At 44.0% G+C, this 18,695-nt stretch overlaps 1 protein-coding gene across 1 annotated transcript in view; it reads left to right on the forward strand.

The window, feature by feature from the left end:
* Positions 1-18,695, forward strand: part of IHO1 (interactor of HORMAD1 1) — an 84,032-nt gene that overhangs the window by 10,717 nt on the left and 54,620 nt on the right. The window contains exon 2 of the mRNA XM_075005949.1: positions 14,151-14,218. Within this exon, the coding sequence (XP_074862050.1) occupies positions 14,163-14,218 (56 nt within the window). The 5' untranslated portion in view covers positions 14,151-14,162. The remainder of the gene's footprint in view (positions 1-14,150; positions 14,219-18,695) is intronic.

Raw genomic sequence — 18,695 nt, forward strand, 5'->3', positions numbered from 1 at the left:
TCAGAGATCTATAAACAAACAAGTAACCAAAGGCTTGGTATTTGGTCATATTTTAATAAACACACTTTTTCTTGAAAATGTGACACTTTAGATATAAGAACACATCTGTGCAGCCATTCAGTTGAAATGAATAACCTAAATCTGAGGTAATACAGCTATTTGTAGCTGTGTTTAACTCATGTGACTGTGCAGCTATTTGTTGATATGTGTAAGTATACAATTCCCATAGAATCTCCAATGAGTCTCATTTCTTGGTGAGTTTGCCCCTGGGCTCTTTATTGTAGTTTCTCTGCCTTACTAGTTTGTTCAATTTATTCCCCTAGGACAGCATATTCAGTGTTTTCATAAAGCCTATTGTGATGGGGGTGTGTACTTCTACCTGAGGCATGAATGGGTTCCTATAGATCTGAGGGGCCAATTAGTGAATTGTTATGCTGTATGGCTGCACCTGGTGGGTGGACCAGACTTAACTAAACATGACTCCCAGCTGGAGAAGGAGGTGGGTGGATACTATAAACAGAGATGCATGAGTGGCGTTAGCTGAATTACAGGGGAAGAGAAGATGGCTGATATAACGGAGAGTACTGAAACAGCTCTAGCAAATGGTAAAGGAGAGAGCCACACAATAAGAGGATGGATATGCCAGAGCTAGAAGAAACAGAACAGAAAGGTGGACAGGGTAAATGGGAGCTGTTATAAATTCGGTACTCAGAGATGTGAAGAGTGGGGAGATCAATCATCTGAAAGTGGCAGAGTGGGTTTTTAAAAGTGCTGGAGCTATAGAAAGAGCTAGAATGCTGTGAGGAGGAGTCCTGATAATTGAATGTAAAAGCAGGAACAAGTGTGGAAACAAGGGTTGAAATGCCAGGGGAAGCGAAAGAAAGCTGTCAACTGCTTAAGAAGCTGAGGGAGATAAGAGAAAGTATATGTGATGTGCCAATCAAAATGACTGAAGAGGAGATGAAGCAAAGTATAAGGGATAAGATACTATGTATTAAGCAGCTAATTAGCAAGACTAGTGGAGAGAGAGACATGAACTGGTGTGCTAGTTGCATTTAAAGGAGAACTGCTTCTAGGCTGTCCAGTTTGTCAACAACTCCTATCTCACCCTGAAAAAACAAGAAGTCCTGTGGCACCTAATAGACTAACATAATTTGGAGCATTCCTGGTGAGATACTACAAATATATGTAAAGGAAAAATTAAGATAATGATCAAAGTTGGTTCATCGGGGAAGAACTAGAACTGATCATATAATAAGAGTAAAGGGAGAAGCACAAAAACATGAAAAATAAAGTCCGATAGTAGCCTTCCTAAGTACCTAAGAGGAGGTTAGGAAAATATCTAACAGGGATGATATAGATGGTGCTTGGTCCTGTCTTGAGGGCAAAGGATTGGACTTGATGACCTCTCGAGTTCCCTTCTATTTCCAGTATTTTATGATTCTATTCTATGGTATTGTAAAATCTTATATGTTACGGAAAGAGAACCTATTATGTAAAGTAGAAATAAGTATAAAATGGAGAACATGTAGCTGGATTTCCTAAGTCAGGGGTGAGCAAACTTTTTACATTGGACCCCATTTTTCATCCCTGCAATTAACAGGGCCCCCCAACCTGCCTAGTGCAATCCAAGCTGATGGAAATTTTGGTATTGTTCATATGAAAAATCCCCCCTTTTGGCACATGTTAGCAAATAACTATGTAGAATGTAAAAATGTTATTAGTATATAAATGTGAATACACAGATATTAAAAAAGTCAGAGATTCAGCATTTTATGAGCTGTATGAGCCTGACACATAGCAGCTGATCATGCTGTGCCCCCCCCCCCATTGAAATTTCATGCCCACTCCAGGGGATCTGCCCCCCACATTGCTCACCCCATCATAAGTAAAAAAATTAAGCAAGTCAGAGTAGGAAAAGTCTACTTTAGCATACATACATTCAGCAATGGAATGCCACAGGGAAATGTCATCAGGTCTACATCATTCAGCCTAATGATAAACTATCTCACGAGAAGGATGAGTGCATGAATAGCCATTTCGTTGTTTACAGATGACTGCCCTGTGAGCCAAAACCAGAAAGCAGAAATTATCTCAGAAGCCAGTTAATGAAGCATAAGGGGAAAGTGCAGAATGGGGCAATGTGGATCTTTACATGTTTAGTATTTAAGGAATGAGGCTAGGTCTACACTGCCCCGGAAGATCAACCCACTCAGGGTTGATCTTCCATGGTTTTGTTTCGTGCATGCGTGAAACAGCGCTTTCTTGCAAGCAGTGAAGATTAAGGAAGGTCGATGGGATAAATGCTCACATCGGTCTTCTTCTGTGTAGACAGCCATTATAGTCAACCCCTGATAAGTTAGTTTTAGCTACACAATTGGCATAGCTAAAATTGCATATCAGCGGTTGACAGCTATGTCTAGTATAGACATAGCCTCATATTCACTAAACGAAAATATAAAAATGATTGTAAACAGTCAGTGTAGACAGCAAGTAGGCATAGTTAAGATACAAATTCCTGACTTTTGATAGCAAGGTAACAGGAAGGAATCATGCTTTCATCTTTGTAAATATTGAAGATAAGTGTAATCTACTTAAAATTATGGAACCTCTGACATTATTACCATCACTTTTTACAGAGCATTAATAAGGCTAGTCATAGAGTATAGATGCCAAGCATTTAATTCAGTATTTAATTCAGTACTTTTGTTAGGAAGAGGCAGGTGTTAATAATGGGTGATTCAATTATTAGAAACATAGATAGCTAGGTTTGCGATGACCGGGAGAACCGTATGGTGACTTGCCTGCCTGGTGTGAAGGTTGTGGATCTCTTGAAACATCTAGATAGACTAATGTGTAGTGCTGGGGAGAAGCCGGTGGTCGTGGTCCATGTTGGTACCAAGGACATAGGAAAGGGTAGGAGGGACATCCTGGAGGCCAAATTTAGGTTGCTAGTAAAGAGACTGAAGTCCAGGACTTCTAAGGTGGCATTCTCAGAAATGCTTCCTGTTCCACACGCAGGGCCAAGTAGGCAAGCAGAACTTCAGAGTCTGAATGCATGGATGAGATGATGGTGTAGGGAGGAGGGGCTTAGATTTATTAGGAACTGGGGACACTTTTGGGAGAGGGGGAGCCTATAGAGAAAGGATGGGTTCCACCCAAATCATAGGGGATCCAGACTGCTGGCACTAAACTTTAAAAAGGTCATAGAGCAGTTTTTAAACTAAGAGATGGGGGAAAGCCAATTGGTACAGAGGAGCACATGGATCGGACAGAAACTCCTCTTAGAAGAGAATTCATCGACATAGATACTCCAGGCTTTAGTAAAGAAAAGAGGAGGGGAGATATCAAACAACAGGCTAGATCAGCAAACAATCACATATAAAAGAATCTAATACACCTGAGATGGGAAGACAGATAAGCAGAGGCAAATCTTTAAAATGCTTCTATACAAATGCTAGAAGTCTGACTACTAAGATGGGTGAACTAGAGTACCTTGTACTAAAGGAGGAAATTGACATAATAGGCATCACAGAAACCTGGTGGAATGAAGACAATGTATGGGACACAATCATACCAGGATATAAAATATATTGGAAGGATAGAATGGGCCCTGTGGGTGGCAGAGTGGCACTGTATGTAAAAGATAATGCAGAATCAAATGAAATTAGAATTTTAAATGAATCAGAATGTTCCCTAGAATCACTATGGATAGTAATTCCAAGCTCTACTAACAATGCAGCAGTAGGGATATATTATCGACCGCCTGATCAGGACAGTGCCAGTGATGTTGGAATGCTAAGAGAGATCTGTGATGGGGTTCTGGGGTCCCCCAAGCTCTGCACCCCGGCCGCAGGCAGGAGAGTCTCTTACTTAGCAGGAGAACAGCGGGTTTATTAGCCGACAGGACACAGCATCGTACAGAGGAGTCAGTGCAGCAGGCAGAGACAGCCAGTCCAATCCATGTTGGGGAGAGGAGGGCCCGAGGGGCCCCCAGAGCCGGGGCCTTGCCCCCTCCTTTGTCTCTCTCTCCCAGCCCAGACTAACTGCTTCCCAACTCCCAGTTTTAATTCAAACCCCTCAGGCTCCACCTCCTCCTTTGTCTGCAGTACAAAGGTGTTACCTGGTCATCAAGGGTACCCTCAGCAGGAGCCCCACACCCTCTGTGAGCCACTTACATACACACAGGTATCCCCTACTCCATCACATTTCTCCCCCCTTCCAGACCGAACTGAGCGGGGTCACTCAACTGGTGACCTGGGGAAGTTCGGGGCTCTCCCCTTGTGACAGGGCATCGGCTGTACCCTTTGTTCTCCCCTTGATGTGCACCACCTCCACATCATAGTCCTGCTGGGGGAGGCTTTAAGTTAGGAGCTTGGTTTTGGCCCTTTTTATGTGACGCAGCCGGGCAAGTCCCTTTAGTTCCCCTGGGTTGGTTGGTCTCGCTGCTTCGGCCCCGGTTCGTTAGCCACGTTCTCAAGTTGGGCGGGCAGAGCCCATACAGATGCTGCAGCACCAACAGATTAAACAGGTCTTTTGTGGTCTGGGTCCTGCCTCATCTGACCACCAGCCCATACAGCTGCTCCAGCCAATGTTTGGAATTCAGTTACAGTTCAGTAACGAAAGGTACAAATGCTTCCACCCTTGGCATTTAGCCAGACCACCACAATGGCTGTGTGCCTTAGTTTCCCCTTCCATGCCACACAATAGGTTTGGAATGTTTCTTTTTATGTTAGAAGTTGCAAGACTAGTTACAGGGAACAATGGTGACATTTTAGAGTTACAGACTCCTTTAACATACAATTTGTGCTTTTACATTAATGTTATTATGTTACATGGCTTTTTCCAAACATTTAGTGCATGGTACAATTTTACAGCTTTTGGGAGCAGCACCCCTTGGTTACAGCAGTTAGCGTGAGTAACAGAACAAACCCATTGCAACTGTACATTTACGTTGCTCTTTGGTAGACCACAACCTTTGTGTAACCTTCTTGAGAATTTGGTATTTTGGGGATAAATGGCTGAGGCCTTTTTTAGCACCATTAAGTTTTAATTTTTTTTCTTGCCCCCTGGGGTGGAAATTTGATTTCTCTGGCTGTGCCTTCCCTTTTAACAAGAGCTGGGCCATTGATGATTTCAGGGAGATGGCCCCCTTCCTGCCAGTCTGGAAATTTGCAAACCAAACTGCTTTTTGAGAGTTGTTTTGTGAGTTCCAGACGCAGAATCCACATGAAGGAATTCCTGTTTATCCCTTACTGGCCCACCAGGCCCACAGCTCCTTCGTCCTTCCACCTCCAACTACTGCCTCCCCATGGAATCAGAAGTGGAGTCCAGTATGAGAATATAAGTGTTTTCACCATCTGGAGATGGGGAATTGCTGGCCCTTTCCTGCATCCTACAGAGACTGACTGTGCAGCTGTTTTACTTGGTTCTCACAGGGCTGCTCACATTCCCTGATAGCTTTGGACCCTTGCAGAGCACAGCCAGTGGTTTTACACTCAGGCAGGTCCTGGCCATCAGGAGCTGAAACAAACTTCTCCCCAGGCAAAGGGCTGCTCCGGCTTTCACAGACAAGCACCTTTCCTGTTCACTCTCCTTCACCTCACTCCCATTTTCTGCAGTCCCCACAGACGGGTCAGGAAAAGTTTCAGGGAAATTCTTTTCCTCAAGAGCTCCCCCAAACAATAACTCACCCCTGTCTGCCTCCACGGGGGCACTGCTCCCTTGAGCCACAACCAGCTCCTGGGGTTCACCTACACCCAGGATCACTTCTGGCCCATTAGGCAGATTCCCATGTAATCCCCCTCCAGGCAGACAGCCAGTACCACCGGACAGAAGGTTAGGGTTCCTTTTCTCCCTTCTGCTACCAGCTTCTTTATTTTCATCAGTCAGCGTAACTCCATTGCCCATCTGTTCTTGTGTCCTGGTGAGAGGATGACTTTGGTAGGACAGAGTCCTCTCACCCCCTCCCAGTAACACCTCAGCATCAGGCAAAGAACAAGTACCAGAATCGTCTGGTCTCTGGGATTCCCTGATGATACTAACTGGATTAGACCAACTTAAAGCATCATCCCCCCTGAGAGACACAGAGGTAGGCCCACTTCCCATCTGGGCTTCAGCTGCCCTCAGATCCAGCTTTGGGATCTTGACTCCATCTTGAGCCCCCACAGGCTCAGGCAAAGGATTCACTTCCCCAGAAGCAGAAGCTCTTTTCTTGCACCAAGGACCAGTGTCCTTAGCAGGGATACCACTGCCCCATCCCGGAGCCATTCCCTCTGCTCCAGCCCCCATGGCTGGATTCAGAGACACACCTGGAATGCTCTTTTTTGGTGGATCCTTCTCCAGCCACCCTAGGCTGGGGAATTTTCCTCAGACAATGGGCTAGTTTCCTCATTGGCACCTTTTCCAAATGCAGGCTTTGCTCTCTCCCCAGGCTGCTGCTGCTGTTCAACACAGACAGACAATGGGAGACACTCTCTGCTTTGTCCCAGCCCCCCGGCTGGTCTCCACACACACACAGAAGGTGGAGCAGCTTCTCTCACAGACAACTTGCCATTCCCAGTGGATCAGCTGCTTTCCTGCACAGACACACAGGCACCTTCCTCGGCCCAGGCCTGGAAAACTTTTCGCAGGTCTGTCTTGGCCACTAGTAGATGATGGGTTGGAATCGCTCCTTCCCTCCTTGAGCAGTGGCAGACCACTTGGTTCAGAGCTCCAGGCAGTCCAGGGTTCCCTGCCCCGATCCGGGCTCACCTCTGCAGGATTCTTCTTAACCCTCAGCTCTGCCACAGCACATCCACGCTGCCTTGTTCAGCTTCTTTAATCTCGATTTGGTCTCCAGGTGCTGCCACTTCACAGCGGAGTTGCTCAGTGTGGTCGCAGGCTCTCAGGCTGATGCCCTCTGCACCCCACGATTCCTCGAAGAATCCCTTCAGTGTGCCAGGCTTCTTGCGGGTCACAAGCTGCCCAGGGTTAGGCCGTAGGCCCCTCCGCCCTCTGGGACCGACTCCAACAGACTCCCAGCGGAACCCCTTCTTCAGTGTGACACCCGCTCTCAGGGACCATGAGCACACTGTCTTGGGAAGAACTTATTCAGCGTCAGCCTCCTCAGGGGTCACTTGTTCCTGGGGGTTGGGCTCTCGGCCCTTCCACCTTCTGGGACTGACTCCAACAGATTCCCAGGAGTAACCCCTCCTCGGGTGTGACACCCCCTCTCGAGGACCACGACCGCAGTTGCTTGGGTTCGGCCGCAGGCCCCTCCGCCTTGGGGAACTGCACCTTACTGCCCTTTAGCACACCTGGGTCTCGCAGGCCCCTCTTCTTCCAGGGCCCCGGTCACTTACTGCTGGATGCTTCATCCTCGGGGTGCAGAACATCCCACTCCTGACACCAGTGTGATGGGGTTCTGGGGTCCCCCAAGCTCTGCACCCTGTCCGCAGGCAGGAGAGTCTCTTACTTAGCAGGAGAACAGCGGGTTTATTAGCCGACAGGACACAGCATCGTACAGAGGAGTCAGTGCAGCAGGCAGAGACAGCCAGTCCAATCCATGTTGGGAAGAGGAGGCCCCGAGGGGCCCCCAGAGCCGGGGCCTTGCCCCCTCCTTTGTCTCTCTCTCCCAGCCCAGACTAACTGCTTCCCAACTCCCAGTTTTAATTCAAACCCCTCAGGCTCCACCTCCTCCTTTGTCTGCAGTACAAAGGTGTTACCTGGTCATCAAGGGTACCCTCAGCAGGAGCCCCACACCCTCTGTGAGCCACTTACATACACACAGGTATCCCCTACTCCATCACAAGATCAAAGAGGCTACCAAAATAAAACACTCAATAGTAATGGGGGATTCCAGTTATGCCCATATTGACTGGGTACAAGTCACATCAGGACGAGATGCAGAAATAAGATTTCTCGATGCCGTTAATGACTGCTTCGTGGAGCAGCTGGTATGGGAACCCACAAGGGGAGGGCCAGTTCTCGATTTAGTGCTGAGTGGAGCACAGGGTCTGGTTCATGAGGTCACTGTTACAGGACCACTTGGGAATAGTTATCATAATGTAATAACATTTAATATTCCTGTGGGGGGAAGAACATCTCAGCAGTCCAACACTCTGGCATTTAATTTCAAAAGCGGGAGTTAGGCAAAAATGAGGAGGTTAGTTAAACAGAAATTAAAAGCCAGAGTGACGAGAACAAAAACCCTGCAAGCTGCATGGAAGCTTCTCAAAGACACTATAATAGAGGTCCAATTTAAATGTATCTACCAAATTAGAAAACATACTAAGAGACCGAAAAAAGAGCCACCAGGGGTTAACACCCATGTAAAACAAGCAGTGAGGGATAAAAAGGCATCTTTCAAAAAGTGCAAGGCATCCTAGTGAGGTAAATAGAAAGGAACATAAACATTATCAAATTAAGTATAAAACTGTAATAAGGAAAGCCAAAAAAGATTTTTAGGAAATGCTAGCCAAAAGCTCAAAAAGTAATAACAAAATGTTTTTTAAATACATTAGAAGCAGGAAGCCTGCTAAAAAACCAGTGGGTCCCCTAGACGATACAAATGCAAAAGGAGCAATCAAGGATGATAACGCCATTGCAGAGACACTAAATGATTTCTTTGCTTCAGTCTTCACGGCTGAGGATGTTGGCGAGATTCCTAAACCTGCACTATTTTTTGTGGGAAATGAAACTGAGGAACTGTCCTGGACTGAAGTGTCATTAGAGGAGATTTTGGAACCAATAGATAATGTTATCAAATCACCAGGACCGGATGGCATTCATCCAAAGGTTCTGAAAGAGCTCAGATGGCAAATTGCAGAACTATTAACCCTAGTTTGTAACCTGTCCTTTGGATCAGCTTCTGTACCTAATGACTGGAAGATAGCTAATGTGACACCAATATTTAAAAAAGGCTCTAGAGGAGACCCTGGCAATTACAGACTGGTAAATTTAACGTCAGTTCTGGGCAAATTAGTTGAAACAATAGTAAAGAATAAAATTGTCAGGCACATAGAAGAACATAATTTGATGGGCAAAAGTCAACATGGTTTCTGCAGAGGGAAATCATGTCTCACTAATCTGTTAGAGTTCTTTGGAGGGGTTAACAAACATGCAGACCAGAGAGATCCAGTGGATATAGTATACTTAGATTTCCAGAAAGCCTTTGACAATGTACCTCATCAAAGGCTCTTATGTAAATTAAGTTGTCATGGGATAAGAGGGAAAGTCCTTTCATGGATTGAGAACTGGTTAAAAGACAGGAAACAAAGGGTAGGCATAAATGGTAAATTTTCCAAATGGAGAGGGTTAACTAGTGGTGTCCCCCAAGGGTCAGTCCTAGGACCAATCCTGTTCAAATTATTCATCAATGATCTGGAGAAGGGTGTGAGCAGTGAGGTGGCAAAGTTTGCAGATGACACTAAACTGGTCAAGATGGTCAAGACAAAGGCAGACTGTGAGGAACTTCAAAAAGATCTCAGCAAACTGAGTGATTGGGCAACAAAATGGCAAATGAAATTTCATGTGGGTAAGTGTAAGGTAACGCACATTGGAAAAAATAACCCCAGCTATACTTACAATATGATGGGGGCTAATTTAGCTATAACTAATCAGGGAAGAGATCTTGGAGTTATCGTGGATAGTTCCTTGAAAACATCCAGGCAGTGTGCAGAGGCAGTCAAAAAAGCAAATAGGATGTTAGGTATTATTAAAAAAGGGATAGAAAATAAGACAAGGAGTATCTTACTGCCCCTATGTAAATCTGTGGTACGCCCACATCTTGAGTACGGTGTACAGATGTGGTCTCCTCACCTAAAGAAATATATCCTGGCACTGGAGAAGGTTCAGAAAAGGGCAACTAAAATGATTAGGGGCTTGGAACAGTTCCCATATGAGGAGAGGCTAAAAAGATTGGGATTTTTCAGTTTAGAAGAGAGGAGACTGATGGGGGACATGATAGAGGTATATAAAATTATGACAGGTGTGGAGAGGGTGAATAAGGAGAAGTTATTTACTTGTGCCCATAATACAAGAACTAGAGAACACTAAATGAAATTAATGGGTAGCAGGTTTAAAACTAATAAAAGAAAGTTCTTCTTCACTCAGTGCATAGTCAACCTGTGGAACTCCTTGCCAGAGGAGACTGTGAAGGCCAGGACTATAACAGAATTTAAGAAAGAGCTAAATAGGTTCATGGAGGTTAGGTCCATAAAAGGCTATTAACTAAGTGTAGGAATGGTGTCCCTGGCCTCTGATTGTCAGAGGCTGGAGACGGATGGCAGGAGACAAATCACTTGATCATTGTCTTCGGTTCACCTCCTCTGGGGCACCTGGCACTGGCCACTGTCGGCAGACAGGATACTGGGCTGGATGGACCTTTGGTCTGACCCCATATGGCCGTTCTTATCAAATATCTGGTAGTAATGGGAGACTTTTATTACCCAGACAGGGATTGAAAACTCAATATGGCAAACACAAAATATCCCGTATGTTCTTGGAATGTACTGAAGACAGTACTTTGGTCCAGCAAGTGGGTGACCTGACCAGGAAGCAGGCATTTTTGACATCTCAGCCTTGTCTATTCCACACAAGAAATACATTTCCTGGATACCACAGTACAAATCACTGATGGCCACATTAACACTACTTTCTACTGGAAACCCACTAACTTCTACACTTACCTACATGCCTCCAGCTTCCATCCAGCACACACCACACGATCCACCGCTTACAGTTTAGTCCTTAAATACAGTGGCATCTGCTCTGATCCTACTGACGGAGACTGAAAGCTACAAGACCACTACCAAGCCTTCATAAAACTTAATTACCCACCAGGAGAAGTGAAAAAAAACCAACAAATTGATAGGGCAAGACATCTACCCAAAAACAGCTACTTCAAGATAGGCCCCAGAAGATCACTAAGGCTGTGTCCACACTTGCATTCCTCTTTCGAAAGAGGTATGCAAATGAGGTGCAGGTTTGCATATCTGGCGCCTCATTTGCATGCTCTTATTTCAAAATAGCTTCATTCGAAAGAAGAAAGCCAGTGTAGAGACTGCTCTTTCGAAAGTAAACCCCATCTTCAAAAGAATCCTTTTTCCCCTTTTTTTATTGGAAGATGGATTCTTTTGAAAATGGGGTTTACTTTTGAAAGAGCAGTGTGTACACTGGTGTTCTTCTTTTGAAACAAGCTATTTTGAAATAAGAATTTGCAAATATCCCTCAAAGGGATGTATTTTCAGAGACTATCAAGAAAGTAGCATATACCATCAGCTGTATCCTGCATCAATAGCTTTAACAGATGCATGTAACATACCCCTTTAACAATTTCTCTCTCACTCTAATATGGAGATGTGCATATCTCATAGAACTGGAAGGGACCTTCAGAGGTCATAGAGTCCAATTCTCTGCCCTCAGAGCAATACCTTTCACCATCCCTGACAGATTTTTTTTTTTAATCTACTTGCCCTGTATCCCTAAGTGGGCTCCCTCAAGGACTGAACTGATAACCCTGGCTTTAGCAGGCCAATTCTTTCTTTCTCTATTCATAAACCTTTGTATTTGAGATTCTAAACGATTGGGGCTGCTGGAGATTCAAAAAAAAAAAAAAAAAAGGAGGTGCTCTGAAAAGCAGAGCAAAGTGAGAATGTGTTCGCTAAATGGGTGAAATCACCACGTAGCATAATTGTGGCTAGTTTTGTGGCAACTCAAGAGCTCATGAAAGAAGAAAAGCCATTCATGAATGGCAAATATGTAAAAGAGTGCTCTGGCAAAGTATTAAAGCAGCTGTGTAGTGATTTCGAAAACAAAAGCGAAATTGTTCTGACTCTAGCATCCTTCAGAGAGAGAGAGAGAGACAGTTCAGGAGTGAAAGTCAGGAAGGCAGTGGTACAAACACACACATGTGAGGAAACAGAATTCGTAAAAAAGTGTGTGAATGTCCTTCGGTAAACATGTATCACGTGACAAATAAGTGTGTATTTGCTGTTCTTAAAATAGGGATTACAAACAGTAGGGTTTGACGTCCTTTATTGAGGACCATCTCATATTCACATGCATTGAGGCTCTTGAATTATTGAGTTTTTACCAAATTCCAAAAAAAAAAAAAATAAGGCTCTTCTTGCTATTTTGGTTGGTGACCCCGGTCTGAATGGAAGGAGGGAGGTTATTTTATCTGTGGTGTTCTAAATATGCTGAAGGGGGCAGAGAGAGCAGGCAGACGACAAGAGGAGGAGATGAATAAGCAACAAGACTGACGAGCATTTTATCCATGGGGATTGAAATAAATATGTTTGTAATGATGTCGCAGAGAGAGAGTTGACAGTATTTGGTGATATCATAGATGTGAGAGCTGGGAGTTCATGGGTAAGCAAGCCTGGACAGTCAGGAGGCTGGTGGTGGTTACCTACAGTGACAGATTTTAAAAAGGGGAGTTAAATAAATTAATGTAAGATAAATATCAACAAAATGATGGTTCATATTGGGTTTGGGATGGATTGGAAAATACAGTCACTTCAGCTTCTTTGTCTGGTGACAAACTTGAATGCTTAGCACAATGTGCTTGGTGTCTGCACAGAGCTCAGTACTGTATGGGAATAGCGTGATTCTTTTTGACATACAGTAAACCCTTGAGAAGCACTATTTTGATTTGTGCTTAACTCGCATTAACGCAGGTTAAGTGCAAATCGAAACCGCCCCACCTCCAGCCCCCAGCTCTCCCAGCTGGGGAAGTGTGGAGGCACACAGCTGCCACCAGGCTGCAAGCAGCTGTGTGCCCTCCCAGCTGGGAGAAGTCGGGAGACACATTGCAGCCCTCCCACACTTCCCCAAGCCAACTCCCCCCTCCACCAATTTACACAAAATTCAGTTTGCGCAACGGTTGCCCAGGATGCAGCCTCTGTGTAAATCGAGGGATTGCTGTACAGGAGTCACCTGCAGAGAGGCATGCTTTGAAATACTCTTACAGCTTAAGCTTCCAGGAACACCTAAGGGCTCCTTCGTTTGCATAGTGCTCCACATGTAACAAAACACACACAAGCAGAGTTTTCCAAAACCCCAGCTGAAGCTGCAGCTCTACCATCAGGATTCTGCTTTGAGCACATCTTTAACATATCCAGCAATCTGGCTGAGTTTGAAAGTTTTACAGCAAATGACTCTGCATTTTACTTCAGGGAATACGTATGTCTCCCCACAACTGCTAGCCCTGGCACTGACTTGCTTCAGCCCTGGAACTTCTTTCATTACAAATTAAGCACTATTCAATACATCTATTGCACGCAAGCAGAGTAAAGCCTAAACAAATAAAATAGGTACTTGGTACCCTTGGAGCACTGTTCCCTGTAAGCGTTCACTTGTGTGGCTGCTCAGGAGAAATTCAAATGCCACCCAGCTGATTAGCAGACTGCCTACCGCTAGATTTTGTGTTTCTATTGATGGTACACACGTGCGCATAAACATTTATTACACAGCTATGGAAAAGGATAGAGGGAACATTGCCATGGAGAGCCTGTTTTTACAAAGGTGAAAACAATTACGAGCCAGATCAGCTGGGAGAGAGAAAAATGTGAATGATAATCGAGTCTCTTTTAAGAATATTTTGCCAGATGCCCAACACACAGCCAAGGACGCATCTGATGGTTTAAAATGACTTAGAATGAAAGTCCAGCTATAATACTTTAATGCCTGGGTGTGCAAACTTTTTGTGTTGGGCCCCACTTTTCATCCCTGCAATTAGCAGGCCCCCCCAAACTGTCAAAAGTAATCCAAACCAATGGAAGTGTCAGTTATGTTCATATGAAAAAAAGTCAAACCTTGCGGCGTGGGTAAGAAAATAAATATGTAGTAGGTAGAATGTAAAATCATTTTTAAATGGTATATAAATGTGAATACACAGACATACAAACAGTCACATATTTCAACACTCTAAATGAGCTGGATGAGCCTGTGACCCAGCAGCCCCTCATGCTGTGCCTCCCTTATGAAATGTCACGCCCCTCCCCCCCTAGAAGGCCCACCCCCCACTATGCCAGCTTTAATGTCAGCTTCACAGAGATATAGTGCTTAAAATTTGTGTGCTCTAGACGCAGCAGATACTTGCATGTTAGGGGAACAAAGCTAATTCATGACAATCCTAATGTGTTCTCTTCCTTCATTTTTAACAGCTAAGAATAACAATGAATTTTAATGTCTGGAATATCAAAGAGATGTTTAATACTCCCACAGCCACAAGGTAAATGTTGTTGTTGTCATGTTTGTAAATGTTCAAGTAATCAGGGTAGCTTACTGGCAGTTTTTAGCTAATACATTGAGTAGCTACTCCCATTAACTTGCAGTAAAAGTCGTTTAAATTGCCCTGTGCGGAACTAAGTGAAATTGGAAACATTGCCTGTTGACATCTTAATTTTCCTAGCATTTTTATTCCAGAGGGGATTAGCAGGTCTCCAGTTGAGGAGCTGATATGATTGCTATTTGGTGTGGTGCCTCTGTATAATTTATCAGTGATTAAATTTGAGGATCTCTATGAAAAACCGTCTAAAATAGCTGCATCTACAATAGCACTGATCTCATGCTGTTTTAGTTTTACTTGAGAAAAATAAAAACACATAAAAAGATATTTTAGTGCCAGATAAAATTCTGGGAGGCTTTGTGTGTGTTAATCTCAGCGGAAACCAGAGATACGTCTGCACTGGGAGATTGGGTTGAATTTGTTAAAGTTGACTTTTTTTTAAGAACCCAATTTTGTAAAGTCAAGGGCGCATGCCCACACTGGCATGTGGAATCCGTGGGGTGCTCCCGATTAGGGTTGGCATCCTCGTCTTTGTTGGCAATGCCTATCACACAGTGTCTGCTGCCTCTTTGCATTGTGGGTTAAGCTCCCAGGATTTGACGGGACAAAGAAGTGCCAAAGGTGGTTCTGGGTGTGTGTCATAGGCCTCCCATAGTGGAGGAATGTGGTGATTCTGGCTGCACTTGATGCTTTGAACACAGTGGAATGTGTGTTCTGGTGCTATGAAACGAGCTCAGACTGGTGGGACTGCTTTTTTCTGCAGGTCTGGGGTGATGAGCAATGGCTATAAAACTACTGCATGTGTAAAGCCACTTTCATAGACCTTTGCGAGTTGCATTCCCCCACCCTGAAGTGCAGCAATACCAGAATGAGACCTGCTCTGACAGTTCAGAAGCAAGTGGCAATAGCTCTGTGGATGCTTGTGGAAGATAGCCATGGTGAATGGCTGCTCAGAACTAATGGGCAGGTGCTTTTCCTCAGCCCTCTAGCCTGGCATGAAATGGTTCCCCTTTCTCTCAAGTAAGTTATGGAGCACAGACCAGGCTACGACTAAGAGGGGAATGTTGTTTTGGACGATGTCTAGTCCAGTACCTTTCTGGTACTTGGTGAGTATCCACAGCACACTGCTGACAAAGTCAAAGCTGTCCGCCCTAATGGGGACCCATTCCGTCGACTTCATGAGGCAGTATTGACATGCACCCGTAACGTTACAAAATAGAATGCTAAAAAAAGGACCTGAACAAATTGAACCTAACCTCCTCATGTAGATTTACCCTCCATTTCTCATACGTTAAAAATAAGTGATCAGCAAAGTTACAGACAATAAAAGTGTTTAAATATATTAGAAACAAAAGGAAACCTAATAATGGTATTAATCCATTACTAGATGGAATTGGTAGAATTGTCAGTAAGGCATAAGTGTTCAATAAATCTGCTTTGTATTGGAGAAGGAGCCAGAGGATGATGATGTATCTTATGATGATAACTGTTCATTCCACTAGTATTTCAGGAGGATGTCACACAGCATCTACTAGAATTGGACATTTTAAAATCAGAAAGTCCAGATAACTTGAATCTGAAAGAGCTGGCTGAGGAGCTCTCGGTTCTGCTAATTCTAGTCCTGTCATTTTGCACAGGAATGGTGTCAAGCTGACAAAATGACTACTCTTCTTTCCTCACCTAGTCCTTCCCACTACTGTCTGTCCTGAGGCAACTGAGCCACAAAAACTGAACTAATCAGGTCCTTTTATATGCCATCCATCCATCCAGTTTGGGGTTTTCCAAACCTTCTCTTAACCTCCAATTCTAGTTGTAGGTGCCGAATTAGTGGGTGCTTCAGGAGCACTCACAGGGAAAAAAATTAGCACCTACCTGCAGCCAAGCTCCTCTCTCTCTCCCCCAGTACCTGCTGCCCACCTGAGGCTCTGACAGTTAACTCTTCCCCCTCCCTCCCAGCTCCCCTTCCTGCTTGCAGCAGATCATCTGTTCCATGGGGTGCTGGAAGTGCTGGAAGGGACGAAGAGGAGCGGGGATGGAGTATGCTTCATGGAGGGGGTGAAACTGGGTGTGAAGAGATGAGGGATCTGGGAAGGGTACTTGGGGATTGAGTGGGGACTGAGCACCCCTGGGGAAAGCGGTAAGCCAGTGCTTGTGACTGCAACACGCAAGTTTCTATATATTCTGCTAATCTCCTTTCCACATGGCCAAACCACCCAAGCCTGGATTCCCTCACCTTTTCTATAATTGATACTACTTTAACACTTCCCCTAATTCATTTGTTCCCAGCTTGTTCAGGGTTGTATCTCTAAGCATCAGTCTTAACGTGTTCGTTTCCCTTGGGCTCAAGATTGGCTCCTGTCTCTTCCTTGGTGCCCAGCATTCAAAGTCACCCAAAAGTGCAGGCCTAATTATCTGGTAGGTTTCACTCTTGAAGTTGATAGAATACCTGTTGCAAACCACACCACTCATTTCTCTCTGCTTTCCTGTTCTGCTTCTATTTTAGTCAGGTAATTCACCATTATCCTGCCCTATCCAACCCCGGTACTGAATGTTTGTACACTTGGTAGTGCCTGGCCCTTCAAACTTAGTGTCTTTGCCTTCCTGCAAGGTATGATTTGAATATACGGTTTTGTTTCTGATTATTTTCATGCCACTTCTTCCATTTATCTGTCTTCTTTCACCTCCTCTTTGCTGTATCCCATGAGCATTATGTCAGCTGCAAAAAGCATGTACCATGATGCATGCCACTCTCTGGATGTTTTCTGTAAGTGCATTGAACATATGAACCAAAAGGAGCTTAGTGCTGACCCTTGCCATATTCTGACTCTTACTAGAAACTGTTCTGTTTCTCTGCCTGGGCTTCTAACCCTGGTAACAACACTCTTAAATGTGTCTCAGGCAAATCTGATGTAGTCTTCAGTGATCCTTTTCATTCCTACATGTCTCCATCCGACCTTTCTCACAACAGGGCCATAAGCTTTCTCAACTTCAAATAGTGTGTTCAGGGTTTTCCTCTTCTTATGTACAAGCTATCTGAATGCAAAGATAGCATCCATTATTAGTTTGTCTGGCTCAAAAGCAAATTGCTACTGATTCTTTTTGTAGTCTCTTATAATAACTTTTTCATTGTGTGATTCATGAATTTAATGCCACTATAGTTACCACTGGGTTTTTTTTCCTGTGCCTCCTTTTTCCTTAAATATCGCTACTAATGTATTCTTTTTCCAGGTATACGGCATCTTCTCAGTCCTTATGAGGAAATTAAACAGTTGTGTCAATATATTCATGCCTACTTGCCTGGGGCACTTCTGTGCTTCCGCTAGTATGCCATCAAAGCCAAGACAAAAAAGCAGTCATATAGCACTTTAAAGACTGACAAAATCATTTATTTGGAGCTGAGCTTTTGTGGGACAGACCCACTTCTTCAGCTAAAATAAGAACTAGAATATGCAAAAAAATCTAGCCTGCACTGTGCGTATGCTTTGTATGGGAGATAAATTAAACAACAATTTAAAAAGTTCCTCCTATCACAAGAAAATACCAAGGAAACCCATCATTCCTCTTCTTAGTAAGTTCAGATCTGAAGAAGTGGGTCTGTCCCATGAAAGCTCACCACCTAATGAATTATTTTGTTAGTCTTTAAAGTGCTACTTGACTCCTTTTTTGTTTTGATAGACTACAGACTAACACAGCTATCTCTCTGTCACTAATCAAAGCTTTGTTATTTTTCACAATGTCCAATGCTTCTGCAACTTTTACAGCTGGTGCCACTAGATCCTGGTTTTGTTATGTTATACTGCATGGATCTCTTGGACTGCCTTCATTCATGAATCTTTCAAAGTAATTACCTTGTCTTTCCTTAATCTGGATCACATCGATTAACATATTTCCATTTTGGTCTTCCCAAAGGCATTAAGGATTAATGTCATTAGTTCTCTTATCAAGGGTCTTTGCCAGCCTATTTCTTTATTGTCCTTCATTTCAAGACAGGCATAAAAGCCTCCCATAGCTGTAGCCTAGGCATAAGTGGCCACTACCTCTAATTTTTTGGCTTTATTTGTAGTCCTGACTCCTGAAATTCTGCTGTTTGAGTGTTGCCTGCCAAAGTTTGAAACACTTTATTTTCCTTCAGAGCCTCTCCTACTTTCTTATTCCACCATTTTTTGATTGTTTACCAAGCAGGCTCCTTGCACGTTCTTGTATTTTGCTTGCAGTATGATTCTGTCATTGACTTGTAACGACTCTTAACCCTTCTAAAGAGTTTTCCTCCACCTTCTCTTGCGAACACGTAACTTCATAAAGCTTTTATCACTTGGTGTTTTGTATTGCTTTGGACTGTTTTCTTCCTCTGTACAATATGTATCCATAGTCAAGAACCAGCATTCTGTGTTGAACTGCATAGCTTTCTGTGGGGATGACC

This window comes from Carettochelys insculpta, chromosome 11, assembly GCF_033958435.1.
Source record: "Carettochelys insculpta isolate YL-2023 chromosome 11, ASM3395843v1, whole genome shotgun sequence".
Lineage (NCBI taxonomy): Eukaryota > Metazoa > Chordata > Testudines > Carettochelyidae > Carettochelys > Carettochelys insculpta.